This window comes from Lipotes vexillifer, unplaced genomic scaffold, assembly GCF_000442215.2.
Source record: "Lipotes vexillifer unplaced genomic scaffold, Lipotes_vexillifer_v1.1 scaffold439, whole genome shotgun sequence".
NCBI classification, from domain to species: Eukaryota; Metazoa; Chordata; class Mammalia; order Artiodactyla; family Lipotidae; genus Lipotes; species Lipotes vexillifer.
This window is the reverse complement of record NW_006798732.1, coordinates 2162022-2179437: the sequence shown is the minus strand read 5'-3', so window position 1 is coordinate 2179437 and position 17416 is coordinate 2162022. Positions and strand designations below refer to the sequence as shown.

At 43.0% G+C, this 17416-nt stretch overlaps 1 protein-coding gene across 2 annotated transcripts in view; it reads left to right on the top strand.

Annotated features, from left to right (window-relative positions):
- Window positions 1–491: 491 nt before the first annotated feature.
- The window catches only part of WAC (WW domain containing adaptor with coiled-coil), an 82561-nt gene continuing 65636 nt past the window's right edge, over window positions 492–17416 (top strand). The window contains exons 1-3 of one of the 2 annotated variants that reach the window (XM_007470908.1): window positions 492–592; window positions 839–875; window positions 2407–2602. In XM_007470908.1, coding sequence (XP_007470970.1) covers window positions 552–592; window positions 839–875; window positions 2407–2602 — 274 coding nt within the window. In that variant the 5' untranslated portion in view covers window positions 492–551. The remainder of the gene's footprint in view (window positions 593–838; window positions 876–2406; window positions 2603–17416) is intronic. The other variant, XM_007470909.1, reaches the window with a different exon arrangement.

The window sequence follows — 17416 nt, the reverse complement described above, 5'->3', positions numbered from 1 at the left end:
ACCCGGCGGCGGCGGCGGCGGCGGCGGCGGCGGCGGCGGCGGCGGCGGCGGCGGGGGGAGGAGGGGTAGCGGCGGCGGAGCGGGAGGAGGCGAAGGCGGAGGAGGCAGTCGCTGCGCGCAGGGCCGAGCCGGACGCATCTTGGTGCCCCCTCCCCCGGTTCGCCGCTGCCCGGCCTGAGCCGAGCCGAGCCGAGCTGAGTGTGAGCGTGGTGCGGACGGAGGGGATGGCCCGGGAGCGCCGGCGCCAGTGACGGGGAGGCAGCTTGGTTCATCTTGCTTGTTTTCATCTTGGAGATCCTTCTTATGTGGCTATCCAGCTTTTTCCTCTTCTGGAAGAATGCCTGGAATGTCTTTGACTTTGTTGTCACCATATTGGTAAGGATAGATATCCTGAAAATTAGTTTACTGGGCTGAGAAATGTGCCTATGTGAATCAAAGACAAGAAAAGTTAAGATACTTAGAGCACAGGAAGAAACAAATAGAAATGTCCGCCCGCCGCCCGGTCCGCGGCCGCTCCCCGTCCCCGACACACGCTCACAGGCCGGGCATTGATGGTAATGTATGCGAGGAAACAGCAGAGACTCAGTGATGGGTAAATCGTCTTTTCGTTTCGGGGCAGCGGGGCGGGCGGCGGGGGGGCGGCTGCTCCTTATCTGGGCCGGCCGCGCCGCCATTTTTGTTGTTAACCCTGATCCGGAGCAGCCGGGAGGGGGAGCGGCCGCGCGGGCGGGCGGGCGGCGGGCGCGAGTGTGCGTGTGCGCGCGGGCGGGCTCCGGGGGCTCCGCTGGGGGGGCGCCGGGGCCCCCGGCCTCAGGCCGCCTCTCTTCCTGTTTTCCAGCTGTCACGACCGGCGGGGGGACGCGCAGCCTTACCAGGTACCTGCGGGCAAGGCGCGGGCCGGAGGGGCCGGCGGGGCCGGCGGGGCGGTGGGGCCGGCAGGGAGGGAGGAGCCGCTACTCGAGCGCAGGCTTCGCGAGCCGCTGCAGGCCCTTCGGGGCCACGGCTCCGCGGCGCCCGCAGCCTGCGCTCGGTCCCCGCGGCGCTCGCCGGCGAGGTGTGGGCGCTCATCTTGACAGGTGACTGGAGGAAGCGCAGCTCCGCGTGGCGAGCGGAGCCCTTCTCGGCCGGGCGGGGCCGGACTCGGGCCTCTGGGCGGGAGGGACTCGGTGGGGCGAGGCGCGGGGGCCTTTGGAGCCACGCTCCTTTGTAGCGGGGCGACGAGAAGTTGCCGGAAAGGTGTCCAGAGTAGACGCGAGGCTGGGGCGAGGCTGCCGACGGGTTTGCGACTTCTGGGCGCGCGGTGGAGCGCTCTCCCTTCGCAGTTTGTTTTCGGGGCGGCTAACTGCATTGCTAGTGGAAGATGGCGCTTTTGTTCCTGCCGGAGTTGAGGTCTTTGGGTGCTGGGGCGGAGCCTGTGCTCCGCAGCGGGAGAGGCCACAACAGTGAGAGGCCCGCGTACTGCAAAAAAAAAAAAAAAAAAAAAAAAAAGTCCTGGTAGAAGTGGCCCCTGGTTCCGGCGGTGGGGCGGGTCTCAGACATGGTTGGCAGCGCTCAGATGACACTAGAAGGAAATACTTTCTGCGTCTGATCCCTTACCGGGTAGGAGAGCAGGTTTCTAAGCTGACGGTAGTGTTACTGGCCAGCATGATTTGTTAAAAGCCCAAGTTAAAAACCCTAGGCCCCCTGATGTGCAAAAACAGTGTTCATTAGTTTGCATAAGTCAGAGGTCAAACCCAGTTGAGCCGGCCCCTCCAAAGCATAATTGATGATGCGCTTTGAAAGACTGCCATGTCGTGGTTGTCTCAGATACGTTATTGCGAGGGAGTTACATTAAGTTCCGCCGTGATAGGTCAGATATCAGCCAGCGTTTCTTTCTGCCTCTTAAAATTATTTCCCGCACCTGCAAGCGCAGTGAAGTCAGGTCTCAAATGCTTTACATGGGTGAATCCAAGCATTGGAGAAAGTGACGCTTTTGTTTTGTTGGGTTGCAGAAACCTGTGCATGCTTGCTTATATTTTGTGTCTAGCGTAGCAGTTGCAGAGCAAAAACGGGATGACGGTAGTACTCTCCTTTAGATTAAACTTTGTAATTCCCAGGAAAATTTATTGAGGAGTTAATTTACCAAAGTGTCTGATTTCTTGTATTTATAAGATAATTAGTGGAGTGGATCTTTTTTTTTTGAACGTGGTATTTTGATTTGTATGAGGAGCCTTACAGTAACTCTTAGTCATTTAGGTCTTGACTGAATAACTTAAAGACAGACTTGAAAAGGAAATTTTAATTTTCTTGATACAAATTCATAAAACTGAATGAAGTTAATATGCCAAGTTTTATGGTAGAACTAACCCAGAAAGTTGAGTTCAATGTTTTAATTCTCTTATTTTTTGGGGGGGTGATGTTTTACAGGCACTTAAGTATTCATCGAAGAGTCACCCCAGTAGCGGTGATCACAGACATGAAAAAATGCGAGACGCCGCAGATCCTTCACCACCAAATAAAATGTTGCGGAGATCTGATAGTCCTGAAAACAAATATAGTGACAGCACAGGTCACAGTAAGGCCAAAAATGTGCATATTCACAGAGTTAGAGAGAGGGATGGTGGTGAGTAGCTTTTTGGTTGAAACTTCCACATGTTGGTTTTTCATGATAATTCTGTATAAAACAAAAGGTGTCAGTCATGTTTCCAGCTTGCAGACGTTACTGTATGGTTATGTCATCAGAATATTTTATTTTTATTTATGTGATTCCCAAACAAGTGATGTAGAGATAACAGATGCTGACCTGAGGATCCAAAACTGGACTCCAGTAGCTGATAGAGCATGCATTTATGAATGTAGCCTACCAGTACTTTATTAATGGTGAGGGAAATGCAGGACGTTTTTCCAAGAAAGGAACTTTCACCTCTTCAAGTAAAGATTTCAGTTTATTTGGCTTGGTTTATTTTGAGATCCTTGTTTCTGCATGAATTTTTTTTTTTTTTTTTTTTTTTTAAGGAGTTCAGCTGTGTCTCCTAATGGTGAAGTGCAAATTTAAAAATTTAGTAGGTATTTTGATACAGTTCACAGGTTAAAAAAATCATTTGTGATTCAGAAAATTTTTCTTAAGTTTTTGCTGTGAACATTTAAATGAGATTTTTCCTGTTCCCTAGGATCTTATTAATGTAACTTGTATATTTTTTCACATATTCACGTTGTTAAAAGTTAGCCTCAGTGGTGTAAGGGTAACTTCAGCTGTTCCTTTGCCTCAAGTTCTTTGTGGTAGGTGGAAGGCCGAGAAAAAAAGTTAAACTCTTAACTGTTTTCAGACTTAATGTGGCCAAAATTTACCAAAATAATCAGATTTCATGTCTAAAGGATGCATTGAGGGATAAACCAATTTCGCTGAGGCAATTAATCTCTATTTTTCCTTGCTATAAGATCTTAAATTGCTTAAAAGATAATGTGTTCGAAATAAATATACCCTGTTGATTGTGCCTTTATAAACTTCTAAGGAAACTCAGTAATCTCACATGGCTTTCTGTCTGATTTTCAACTAGCTTCTCAATATTTTGCTTTTACTTCAAAAAAAAAAAAAATCCTGCATCTTCTGGTTCTCTTTCTTGCCTCCTAGGGTAGAAGTCAGCTATACTCAGTATGATGAGATATTGAGAAACATCGTTCTCCTCTGTATATAATTACTGGGTTGAGGAAATTAATAATGATCAGAAGATTACATTGAGATGGAATATTTGGATGGTTATTGAATGGGAGGGGAATATAGTTCTCCATTAAATAGAGTATAGTTTTGTGCTACTTACACAGATAATCTATATATTTGTTTGTAAGTAATAGCAGATGGGTTTGGTTATTTAGCGTTACAAGTTCTTGGACAGAATTACTTAAACTATTAATGTTTTTAATTTTGTGGGTAAATTTTCATAGTGTATGTGTAGTGAAGATAATTCTATTACCAACCAATTACCAACCACTTTTCTGTAGTGGATTTCATTTCAAATGTTAGCTCTTAGAAGGCAGTACTGTTTGCACTGTATTTTGCTTTATCTTTAAAATTTTGGTGACTGTGACTAAATAGGATGTGGCACCTCATCTCCTTGTGGATAAGTATCCCAGGCTCACTTTTAGTGATTCTGATCTGGTTAATCTATCATGTATCCCCACATCCAGGAAGGAGGTCGTTTTAAGTTGTACTCTAGGAAACTTCTGTAAATGCTTTCATACACTTACAGTGAACCATGCCTGGTAAATTCTTTTACAGGTGAAATAATCCCAAGAACATTTTGTTGCTCATTCATTCAGCAAACATTGGGCATCTGCTATGTGTCAGCAGTTGTGTGGTATTCCTGGAAGTAATTCTAAGATGTGATCCTGGCCTTGAAGCTATTCTTAAAGGTGCTGACTCTGGAGAGCTGGTGGTGGTGGTCTAGCTGCTTGCTTTTTCTGTACTTTTTCTTTCTTCATTTTGATTTTAGTTTTCCTTCCTATATGTAGTCCAGATATTTCTTGTTTGCTTTTAGTTTCCTTTTTATTTGCATCTGCTTGCTGATGGTTCTTTAGCTCTATTTGTAAAGAAACTTATTTTTCTGATCTAGTCACTTGCTCAGTTAAAACCCCACTTTCTGATTTGCTTTTTTAGCTGTTTGCTTTTCTTTCTCTGGAGTCTTTTAACTAATACTAATTTCATTCCTGACTGTATCATCTCTCATATACCTGGCTACCATATTACTTTACACTATGTAGGAATAATAATGAATACCATAAAATCAAATCTACATTCTTGAGCTCAGAGTGCATCTTTGATGTTAATTCTGTGTTTTAAAGATGTGAAGTGGTGATTCTTCCCTCAGTTAATACTGATATATTTAGTCATTATACTTTGACTCCAGGTTTTTTTTTTTTTCCTTGCTACTGAGAGTTTGAAACAGATTTTAAAGGGAATATGTAATTTTATTACAGGCGTTTTTATTCCCTGAGATTTTTATCTTTAAATAAATATGAATTCAGGGCTTCCCTGGTGGCGCAGTGGTTGAGAGTCCACCTGCCGATGCAGGGGACACGGGTTCGTGCCCCCGTCCGGGAATATCCCACATGCCGCTGAGCGGCTAGGCCCGTGAGCCATGGCCACTGAGCCTGTGCGTCCAGAGCCTGTGCTCCGCAACGGGGGCCACAACAGTGAGAGGCCTGCATACCGCAAAAAAAAAAAAACAAAAAAAAACCATACATACATATATATATATATGTATATATATATGTATTTTTTAAAAAATAAATGTCCACGTAACAGTCAAAACCATTATCCAAAGTGAAATGCAAGTGAGTTGGATTATCTGTACACTCAGCGTTTGTAAGTAACAACTTAATGTAAGAACAGGTTACTATATTTATTGAACTAATTTCAAATTGATATTTATTTTAGGATTTAAAAAAATCTAATAATTTTAATAAGTACCTAATTTAAGGATGTGTGTACCCTCCCCCCCCCCCCAAATGGGGCTTTACTGGCATCTGTCCACATCACAGCATATTTTTTTTCAGTAATTCACTAGATTTCTTCCATGGCACCTTGGATTTCCTTGAAAAGTGCCAATTCAGAGTAATATATAAAATGACTTTAAGGTATATCATAAGTCAGAAAGCAGGGATTGAGGAGGATCGTCACTCTCAGAAATCTGAAGCTAAAAAGGATTTATTCCAGCTTTGTATGTGCAGTTAAAATAATTGGAGGTTTTTATCCCGTAGGATTTATGAAAGGGAATGTAGATTATCTGTCGTAATTAAGGGAAATTATGTGACATTACAACTTACCTAGAAGGTTGTTTAACTTGGTGGAATAAGTTATTTTTATATATTCCCTGATCTATCTGCAAAATATCTTTTGTTTAAAAATAACCAAAAACAAGAATCTTAAGGTACACTGGATTTGTTTTTATAGCTTAGACGTGTTTTTAAAGGTGCAGGTTACATCCCCCCACTTCAGAAGTATGACAGTACAATACTGGTTGGACTTGTACTTCTGTGGAATTTTAAAACTCTTTCCATTTCGTTAAAGTATGTTTTTCTTTTTTTTTCTTTTTAACATCTTTATTGGGGTATAATTGCTTTACAATGGTGTGTTAGTTTCTGCTTTATAACAAAGTGAGTCAGTTATACATATACATATGTTCCCATATCTCTTCCCTCTTTGTCTTCCTCCCTCCCACCCTCCCGGCAGCCAAAAGTATGTTTTTCTTTAACGAAACTAGTCCTGAGGATAATTTTACCAAGTAACTGTAAGAATGTTGATAGTACAAATGAGTTTAGGAACGAAGGATGTCTTTACAAGGATTCTGTAAAGCTGTTCCACAAAACTTCAGCCTCTTGGGGGTTGTCCCATTTTTCTCATCATCCCTCTAAGAATTAACTGTCAGAAACATACTTGTTAGAAACATCTTTTGGGGGGAGATAGCTCAATTGGTTAATTGAAAAATATTCTTTATCGGCTCCCTGATTTGTGGGACTTAACAGTGATTTTGCATAGCTTTTTAGTTAGCATTCATATACCTTTGAGTACAAAGGAAAAATTGCCCTTAGTGGTTACATCTCTAAAGATTTTAAAGTTTTTAGCTGCATAATGAAAGCTTTCTTTTGTCATTTAGCTATATCTGGAGAAATTTGGAAATGTATTTAATACAGTTGTCAAATGACAGTTACTGTAGCATTTGAAGGAATTGTTCAGTAGGGAGTATTTGGGGATAATTGGTGTTTTTACAGTTTTTAAAGTATGATTTAGTAATGTTTTAGTATTTTCATATTAAATAATAGACTGATAGTTGCACAGTATGGTCTTACGGTTATTCATATAACTTTACATTTGGAATAAAACGAAATATGCTGTGCATTTGTAATGTTAGAAAGTACTATAAAAATGAACGGTCTCATTTGATCCTCATTGACCTTGGAAGGTAGATAGTACAGATAGTATCCCTGTATTACAGTTTATAGATGAGGGAAGATTTACTTTTATGAAAGGAACCCATAGTGACAGATTAGTCTAGAAATTAGTCCTCTCTACTCTGGTAACTGTGTACACTGTTGGAGATGAACCATTCAGGCATATTTGAACTTTATTTGGTGGGTGTTTACTATATTACAAATTAGCATAAAGATGACTTGTATCTTAATGCTCTGGATACATCTTAACGAATTATAGTAGAGGGTGTGTGTGTGTGTGTGTGTGGTGTGTGTGTGTGTGTGTGTGTGTGTGTGTGTGTGTGTGTGTGTGTGTGTGTGTGTGTAGTTCTAGACCAGATGATCATGTTAGTGTGCTTTTTAAAATAAGTTTTAATGGGAAAGCTTGCCAATTTTACTAGGAAGAAGCCATTTTTCTCAAGTTAAGCCCTTGTATACAGAGGCTTGTTTTCAAAGCAACTTGGAAATTTCATACAGAATCTAAAATTTACTGATACTTGAATTAAGTGTTTTTCTGTCTAGTGAAAATAGTATTACCTATTTTTATTGGTCCAGTGTATATATAGTAAGGTAATAAACTAGGCAGATAGGTTTGCATTGGGTTTCCATAGGAAATAGGTATTCCATTTCAAGAGGAACAGAGTAAGGTTGGTGGATAAAAGTTTTAATACTTCAGCTCTTCAGTATTCCTTAATTTTAGGAAATACATGCTCTAAACATTTGTGCGTGTGTTTGAACACATACCATGTCATTTGTCTTGTAGTCATCACATTTTAACCTATTTGTTATTCTTAAAAAGTTGGTTATTATGTATTTATGATATAATGGATTTCAATTTCACAATCAAAAATATTTTGGAATGGTTTACTTTGATCTTTTAAGGCAGTCTCAGTTGAACTGTTTTAGTTGTGCAAGATGTATTTAAAGTTCTTGGTGTAACATACTTAGGATTTCTGGTCCATAATTCACAGAAAATTTATATATTCTAGGTTGTCTTCCTGTTGAGGTTCTGTTTGTCTTATTCTGTTGTGCAGAATGGTTTTGATTTATGTAGGGAACCATTTTGTTGATAAGAGTGGAGCTAGCAATGAGCTGGGGTATCTTGGTAGAGATTCTGTACCTGGGACCACATCTGTACCTGGACTCTGCTTCTGCGACCCTGTGCTAAGAACTGGAGATACTGTTCGTCAGTCATTTCAAAACCAGTTATTTAGGGCTTGAAAATATATCCTATGAAGACTCTCCTTTTTATGATTTATATGATGCTTCATAATCTCAAAAGCCCTTTTGCATGGTTTTTCACCTGATCCCATAACCCTTTGAATTAGGCTGATCAGGATTATTCCTGTTTTACTGATGAACATATAATCTAATTATTTAGCCTACTATTGTTGAAAGTAGAAAGCAAGTCTTTTTGCTACACATAAAACCTCATCTCGGGCCTCCCTGGTGGCGCAGTGGTTGAGAGTCCGCCTGCCGATGCAGGGGATACGGGTTCGTGCCCCGGTCCGGGAGGATCCCACATGCTGCGGAGCGGCTGGGCCCGTGAGCCATGGCCGCTGAGCTTGCGCGTCCGGCAACGGGAAAGGCTACGACAGTGAGAGGCCCACATATGGCAAAAAAAAAAAAAAAAAAACCTCATCTCTACCTTAAAGATGTACTCCAGCTGTAACCACTTAGTACAGATCTTCCTGGACTTACAGTGGGGTTACTTCTCGATAAACCCATCAAAAGTTGAAAATATCGTAAGTTGGAAATACATTTAATACATTTAACCTACCTTAAATGTGCTCAGAACACTTACATGAGCAAAATCATTTTGGGTAAAATCATCTAACACAAAGTCTGCTTTACAGTAAAGTGTTGAACGTCGCGTGTAACTTACTGACTGCTGTACTGAGCGTGAAAAGCAGAATGGCTGTAAGTGTAGGGGTGGTTCGCCTTCTGGTCACGTGGCTGACTGGGAGCTGTGATCCTGAGGGCATATCCTACCGCATATCGCTCGCCTGCGAGAAGAGCAGAATTCAAAATTACAGGTATGGTTCCCACTGCCTGCCTGTTGGCTTCCACATCATTGTAAGGTCAACAAATCCCAAGTCGAACCGTGGTAAGTCTGGGACCGTCTGTACTTAAAGTAAAACTGTTGTTCCTTCCTCTTCCTGCCTGGACTCTGCAGTAGCCTCTTGAATGGTGTCCCACATCTTTTATGCTTCCCACAGCACGTAGCCAGAGTAGTCCAGTTAAAATGACAGCTTACATCGCTGTCATGCTCGAGACCCTCCCTTGACTGTGTTACTTACCGAGGCCTGTAGTGACCCCTGTGTAACCTGCTGTCTGGGTACTTCTGTGGCCTCTTCCCCTTGTTGGTGCTGCTCTGTCCGCACTGGCCCTGCAGCAGGTTTGTTCTTGTCTCAAGAGTTCTGCACGTTATGCGCCTCGTTTCTGGGATATTTATCTTTCTGCATGTCCGCCTGGTGCCCTCTCTCCAGTAGGGTGTCCGCCGAAGTGCCACCCTCTCCCAGAGGCCTTACCTGCCGTTGCAGTCACTCAGACAGCCGTCCTATCATTGCCTGTCCTTCCCACTGCTTTGTTCCTTCTTTGTACTTAGGTAACCTGATGTTACTGCCTTCTTGTCATTGTGTTACAGCACGTGTTCCTGGAAGTTACTGTGCCATGCACAGTGCACCCCAGGGTTTATGGGGGGGCGTGGGTGGGGCACAGGACTCGAAGGACACTGTCGGCAGCATGTTAGGAAGAGGGGGGGCCTTGCGAAGATCTTGCACAACTTTGTTAAACAGTCGAGGAGTACACTAACGACGCAGTAGATGCGGCATTTTACCTTGACGAAGACCTGAAGTTAGTAGCTTGTGGAAGGGCTGCAGTTTGTGAGTTACTGTCAAGTGATGGAAGGAGGGTTATCTGAAATAACCCTTTGAAAATTGTCACCGACTGTGGATGGATGTGACCCGTAACTCGGATGCTGAGCTAGGGTAGCTGGCAGGTATTAGAGGCATATGTCTCTGTGCCATGAATCCCCGTGTAGCTTGGTTCAGCTGGGTGCAAGCTTGTGTTTCTCCCAGGTGAAATTGCTTGTAGGTAAGTGGGGAAATCTGTGTCATGCTCAGGTAGTTTCCTGATAAATCAATAGTGCTCAAACAAATTTGCATTTTTCGAAAAAAAAGTGTTATAGCAGGACTGACAGTTTTGCTTGTCCTCTGGAATATACTCCGCCAGAACAGGGAGTAAATTTGTTGATGGCTTTATCCCCTTGTATCCCCGTTGCCTAGAACAGTGCCTAACACCTTGGCAGATTTTCGTAAATGGGTAGATGAAAGACTATTGGGATTGTCAGGATTGAAAGGGAAATGAAACTGGTTTTCTGGAATAGTGTTTCTCAGACGTGCGTGTGTATGCTTGACATCTGGGGATCTTGCTAAAATGCATTTTCTAGCTCAGCAGTTCTGGGGTAGGGCCCAAGGGTCTGCCTTTTTAACAAGATCCCAGATGTTGCCTTGTTGTTGGCTGCACGTGAGTGACAGGGTCTTAGAGCAGCACTGCCCAGCAGAAGCAAAGTGAGCCACAAAGGTGAGATTTCTAGTGGCGCCGTTGAAGTAGGAGTGAGCTTTAGTATATTTTATAGAACCTGGCGTATCCAAAATTTTCTCACTTCGGCATGCACTGGATGTTTTAAAAACTATTAAGATTTTTTTTTTATAATCCTTTTTTTGTGCAAAGTCTTTGAAATCTGGTATTTTACGCTTATAGCATATTTCAGTTGGGATTGGCCACATTTCCTGTGCCTACTTGCCACATGTGGTTATTGGCTACTGAATTGGACAGCACAGTTCTGGAGAATATGATCACCCTTTTGACCTATTTAGCTTAACACGTTTTCCTATTTTTCTAAAGAAATTTTTTATGCGCTTGATTTCTGAAACAGCATCTTTATGCCAGGCAGGGTTGGAGTTAATGGGCCCTTGAACTGTATAGTGCTGCTTGTACTACAATTTTTCTTTGTTAGGATGAATTTATTATAGAAAAACTAGAAAATGCAGAGAAGGGGGAAAATGAAATCGCCTCAGATCCTGTCGGTAGTTTTCATAGGACTCATTCTTGTGCCATAACATATGAGAAGCATCCTATACATAGCCTTTGCAGTTTTTATTAAAAATGGTTTCATATTATGGGGTTATTTGGCTCGTCTTTAGTATATTTTCACAGTGGATTCAGTAGACATTTGGTGTCGGCAGTATCAGTCTGAGAGGACTGACCACGCATACTTTAGTTAGTGCTCAGAGAATGTGAATACTTCTCTCTTACCCTTAACCAATGGGTGGAGCCATCTTTCAGTTAGATTGTGTTTTAGTCCAGTCGCTGGTAACATGTAGCTGGGTGACTTCAGGCATGTCACTCGCTCTGTGTTTTTGTGTCCACTCCCTAGGATGGCGGTGGGGTTGAATGAAAATGACAAACCTTGGAACACTTGTGAAGCATCTAGCCAAGTGCTCAGACTGTGACATTATTATGTTTGTTCTTATTCCTGTGACTGAGGAGGAGTTGCTGTCAGACCAGCAGCCCCAGTCTCAAGCTGCCGCTTCTTTCTTTCTTCTTCCTTAGGAAGGACCATCCTGGGTATTTCACTTGCCAGGTGAGGGGTCTGATCGGTGAGAGTTACGTGAAGGGGCTGCAGGGCCATGCTAGCTTGTTACCTGCTCATCCAGAGCTCTGCAGTTGAGAGGTATTTAGGATTGTTGGAAGGGTAAACCAAAACACATTTAGGGTAATTACCCCAAATTTGGCTGTCTATTCAAATCACCTAGGAAGCTTTTAGAACTACAAGTTCCTGACTCCATCTGAATTATCATCAATCAGAGCAGTGGGGGGCGGGTGGGGAGGGGAGACTAGAAAACTGAGTTTTTAAATAAACACTGGTTTAATTTAGGTACGTGCAGACTGTAGACCTAGGGAGAGTACGCACAAGAGGAGGAACGCTGAGATGGACATGAGGGAATGTGAATTTTCTCGTTAGGAGTCTAGAAGTCAGAGTGGTTGTTTGCCAGATCATACTGTGTGCTTTCTTGAGTTTCAGAGAACTTTGTTCTCTGTCTTCTTTTCTGATGCACAGATAATAGTATAATTTGTATACAGTTACTCATTAAATACCTCAGTTAGCATCCTGTGGCATCTAATGTAATGGCCGTTGCTCCGGAGTAGAATTAATGCCGGGAAGTAGAGGAGTTTTTTAACCAGTATTAGCAGCTGGCCAGGCCAGCAGGATATGTTTGGGTCGTATCTGAAGCTGCCGCTCTTACTTAGATCAAGTGTTTCTGGCACACACACCCCCATTCCCGTGCAGTCAGGCTTCCCTGAGACAGCCGGTGCTGAGCTTCATTTGGTTTTTGTTCCCCCGGAACACAGAGCCTTGACCCGAGTTGGTGTGCTCAGGCCGACCTCAGGTGCTAGCAGACCGTCTTCCTGCAGTTGGCCCTGAGGAGTAGAGCGGGCCGTCAAACAATGTGGGCTTAGGGTGCCAGCCAGCCCCCTTCCCTGTAGCCGTTCTATGTATGACTTTACAGTCGAGGTTCCTTACCCGCCATTCTGTGCTTCAGATTCAAATAACTTCAGCTCGTGTAGTGCTGTGAAATGTGTATATTGGGGAAGAAATCTGCCTGTAAGTGGACCAGTGCATTTCAAACCTGTGTTGGTCAAGGGTCAGCTGTAATTGCATTTTGAAGGAAACTTAGGGTGAGCGTGTTTGATGTATTTAGATAGTGCTAGTCTTTTGGTTTAATCTCTTGATTACTTCTGAATTGTATGATGGTGCGCCTGAAGAGCATGGCATCATGTTGACATCTTCTGAAGGGTTTTGACCTGTACTGTACCCATAGAACTAGTCCTTTGTGGTAACCAAAAAGCAATACGAGTAAAAGATGTTACTTTGGAATATTTTGGCTCAGATGAGAAGATCATGGTAAATATTTCTGCATTTAATAATGCATTTGTGAAGAATAAGTTTCTAGACTCTTCCAACTTCATAAAAGTATGTGCTGGTGGTTTATGAAAACATTCATTGAAGCCCTGGGGAAAACATGGGAGTTGGAACACAGTAAGATAGGCTGTTAGAAGTGGTGTTGTCTACTGTCCCACAGCCTTTTCTGTGACGATGTGTTCCTGCTGCCTGTTGGCTCCTTATCAGGGTTTTAAAGTATTCGTATTTAATACTCTATGCATAGAGATGAGTCTCGTTTATCATGGGACATTTAAGTTGTAAAGAATATTCTTGAGGGTTAAGTCACAAGGCTGTACTGTCTAAAGCTGTAGACTAACCTCAGTTTTGTATTTTTGTGTAATTATGGTAGTTCCTTTGTAATGTAACTTAAATTTCAGTGTTGATTATTTTGCAAAAGTAGACCCAAGGTGCTTGGGCCCTCCAGATTTCCTTGTCAATTTGATTTGGGCTAGATTTATTTATTATTACCTTGACAAGGAGTTGGGTGAGTCCCTGATGATGACTCTCATAATTTAGGGGTGTTCTTGATTCTTGGGAAGAACAGGTTTTAAAATGTAGCACTTATTTTAGTATTTACATGTCAAACTTATTTTTGGTGCAGAGGTAGGGAATTACTGTTTAGTGTATGTGTTGTTGATTTTCGCATATTCACTAAGTAAGGTCTCGTTAGGGGAGGAGGAGTACCGGCGGGCTTCCTGCTCGCTGCTGAGCCGGGCTTTTGTCAGCACCATGTCGTGATGAGCCCCGCGGATGACGTGCTATTCAGGACTTCCCCTTGGGTCCTTGCACATGGGCACGCTGTACAGTTAGGCTCTCAGGTTGTCCTTTTGTGTGCTGATGCGGGGCGCGCTAGCCAGCCTTTGATTATATAAAGCCGTGTGTTGTTAGTGCTGCTTGTTGTACTGTACATTTGAGGTGGTGAGGGTTTGGATTCGGATGGTAGAAGTAGAATTTAAAGAGGATTGCAGTTGATATGCATATTTTGAGGGAAAAACCGATTTCTGGTGTCAAGTCTAGATAGATAGGTTTGGACATGTATTTGGCATTGGGTGACCTCTTCATTGCTCTTACAGTCTTGTTTGGGAACCGTATCAAAATTTCACTAATAGAGAAACTTCTGGTTCCTACTTTGATAATGTAGAATGGATTGACATGTAAATTTTCTGAACTTTGCTGCTTTGTTCATATTACATAGATTTTAATGTAGAGTTATAGAGTGATTTCATTTTAATTCAGGCCTAAAGGTGATTTCAGTTTTGATTTTCCTTTTTTTTTTTGGTAAGTCCAGGAGTATTTAGAAGTGTGCCTTCAAATTTTTAAATGAATGTTGTAAATTGGTATTTTAAAAATTATTTGGCTTTTAGTTATTCTAATTTTATTGGCCTTTTGGAATTAAGATTTTTTTTCTCGTTATCTCAGAATACTTTAATTACAGCAGATATTTTTGAGGTGTTTGAAAATAATGTATTTTTCTCTTCGATACAAAGAACTGTTTAGATCAAGTTCTTTAATTCTGCCGTGCATTACTGTGTAATAGAAGTCCTTTTAGTCTTAGTGTTTACTTGATCTGTTTTCTGACCGGTGAGAAAGTTTCCCAATATGATAGTTGATTTCACTTCTTATTTTTTATTTTTATTTATTTATTTATTTATTTATTTTTTTTGCGGTACGCGGGCCTCTCACTGTCGTGGCCTCTCCCGTTGCGGAGCACAGGCTCCGGACGCGCAGGCTCAGCGGCCACGGCTCACGGGCCCAGCCGCTCCGCGGCTTGTGGGATCCTCCCGGACCGGGGCACGAACCCACGACCCCCGCATCGGCAGGCGGGCTCTCAACCGCTGCGCCGCCAGGGAAGCCCCCCCCTCTCTTTACAAAATCGTTTCTGACTCTTCTCCTTCTGAGGTTTGTGTTCGATGTATCTTGGTTCTGTTCTGATCTCTTGCTCAGTAAAAAGGTGTGTGGACACTTTTGGAATGAGTGTACATTGTACTCTGGGGAGAAGAATCCCATGGCAGGTTCTCCTGGTGCCAGAATTGTGGTGAAAGCTGTTCATTTTGTCCACCTGTTGAAAGTTTTATTTTGGATGATTTAATTTTTAAATAACTTATTGTAATTTGATGACTGATTCAGTAGAAATACTCCTGAGATTTTATATTCTAGTTTTTCCCATGTCAAATATGTGTCCTCAGAAAGTTTTCTGTCTGGGTTTGGTTTATCTCTTCCATGTTACTGGTTTCCTAATATGTTTGCTGTTTGAAGTTGTCCGTTCATATTTGGGAAAGAGAGTCTACGTTAGTTAGCCACTGTCCAAAAGAACGTTTGTGTAGCTGAAAATGTTCAGTATGTGAGCTCTCCAGTATGGTAGCCACTAGCCACGTGTGCCTATTGAATACTTGAAATGTGGCTAATGCAACTAAGAAGTTTTAGTGTTTTAAAATTTAAATTTAGGGCTTCCCTGGTGGCGCAGTGGTCGAGAGTCCGCCTTCCGATGCAGGGGACGCGGGTTCGTGCCCCAGTCCGGGAAGATCCCACATGCCGCGGAGCGGCTGGGCCCGTGAGCCATGGCCCCTGAGCCTGCGCGTCCGGAGGCTGTGCTCTGCAACGGGGGAGGCCACAGCAGTGAGAGGCCCGCGTACCGCAAAAAAAAAAAAACTTAAATTTAGCCCATTGCTGTTATGTCATCTTCTTTCTGTAATATTGAGGTTTCTCTTTTCGCAGTTGCTAATAATCTCTTGGTTGCCAAGTCCACTGAAAACCTTCCAGTCGTTCTTTTACTTGAGTCCTTTGAAGTGATTTCTCCTTCCTTATTGGTAGTTTTTTGATTTTTCATTATGCTGTCTTTCCTTTCCATGCTGCTGTTACAAGCTCTTTCTGAGCTCTGAGTCTCATTTATCTGTACTGACACGTTCGTGTTTTCTGCGTCGTCTGTCCTTGCTGTGCACCCTCTCCTTGGATTTCTAGGTCTGCGTACCTTTTTGCTCATTAGGCATGTTTCATGTGACATTCCTAATTTGAGTATTCTCTGTCTTGGTTAATACTTGGGCAGTTATTCTTGATTCCTTTTCCTTTCCTTTCCTCCTGTGTTTAAGAGGAATCCTAGACCTTGTGGAGGCTCTAAATCTAAGCACATTACATATGAGCAACATGACTGTGAAGGTGTGGGAGTTTTCCTCCCTGCTTCCTCATATGCCTACCTGGGTTGTCTTCCTGCCTGGTATACGTAGGGGACACTGAGGTGAAAAGAAACTGCTGTTATGTTCACGCTGGAAAGTTGGCATCTCAGAACATAGCTAGAAGGCTTCCCTGGTGGTGCAGTGGTTGAGAGTCTGCCTGCCAATGCAGGGGACACGGGTTCGTGCCCCGGTCCGGGAAGATCCCACATGCCGCAGAGCAGCTAGGCCCGTGAGCCATGGCCGCTGAGCCTGCGCGTCCGGAGCCTGTGCTCCGCAACGGGAGAGGCCACAACAGTGAGAGGCCCGCGTACCGCAAAAACAAACAAACAAACAAAAACACCATAGCTAGAAAATTTGAAGAATTGAAAATCTTCCAAGTCACCGTGTCCAAGAGTCCAAACTTTTCTCAGCCGCCCCCCCGCCCCCCTTTCTCTCTACTACAGTCGCGTAGAAACTACTTGCCCAGTCCTAGAACATCAGATACTTTTGTCCCCCTTGTATGTGTTTTTCACAGCCAAAACTGTCCTCTCACTACTCCTACCCCACCTTGTTTTTCTTGGCAAACCTCTTAATCCTTCAGGATCCCAGTTCTTTTATTGTATGAAGCCTTCCTTGAACCTATTTCTCTTACAGTTCCTGTCCAGTGAATTGTAATTGTTCACATATGTGGTTTGCCTACTCTAAGTTCCTAGAAGGCAGAGACTGTGTTTTAATTTTACTTGTATCAGGGCCTGGCATATAAATGTAGGTGCTCAGTACTGTTAAACTTACATGCCATTTTACATATCTAGTACATGTGAGAAACGGGTGAGTGGTAGTAAACCTCAGAGTTTGTTTTCATGTGCATTTACTATTCTAGAATTCTTAGGTTGGATTGAAGTTGCTTTTTTACTGTTTGTGAAGGAAGCAAGCAGTTTATTCACATTTTCAGGAAACTATCTAAATAAACTTTAAAAAAAATTGTGTGTAGTAATTGGTATGTTAATTCCAACACATTATTACCAGTTCTTTTTTTTTTTTTTTGCGGTATTTGGGCCTCTCACTGTTGTGGTCTCTCCCGTTGGAGAGCACAGGCCCCAGATGCGCCGGCTCAGTGGCCATGGCTCACGGGCCTAGCCGCTCCGCGGCATGTGGGATCTTCCTGGACTAGGGCATGAACCCGCGTCCCCTGCATTGGCAGGCAGACTCTCAACCACTGCGCCATCAGGGAAGCCCTACCAGTTCTTTTGATTTTTTTTTTTTTTTTTTTTTTTTTCGGTACCCGGGCCCTTACCTGTTGGGGCCTTTCCCT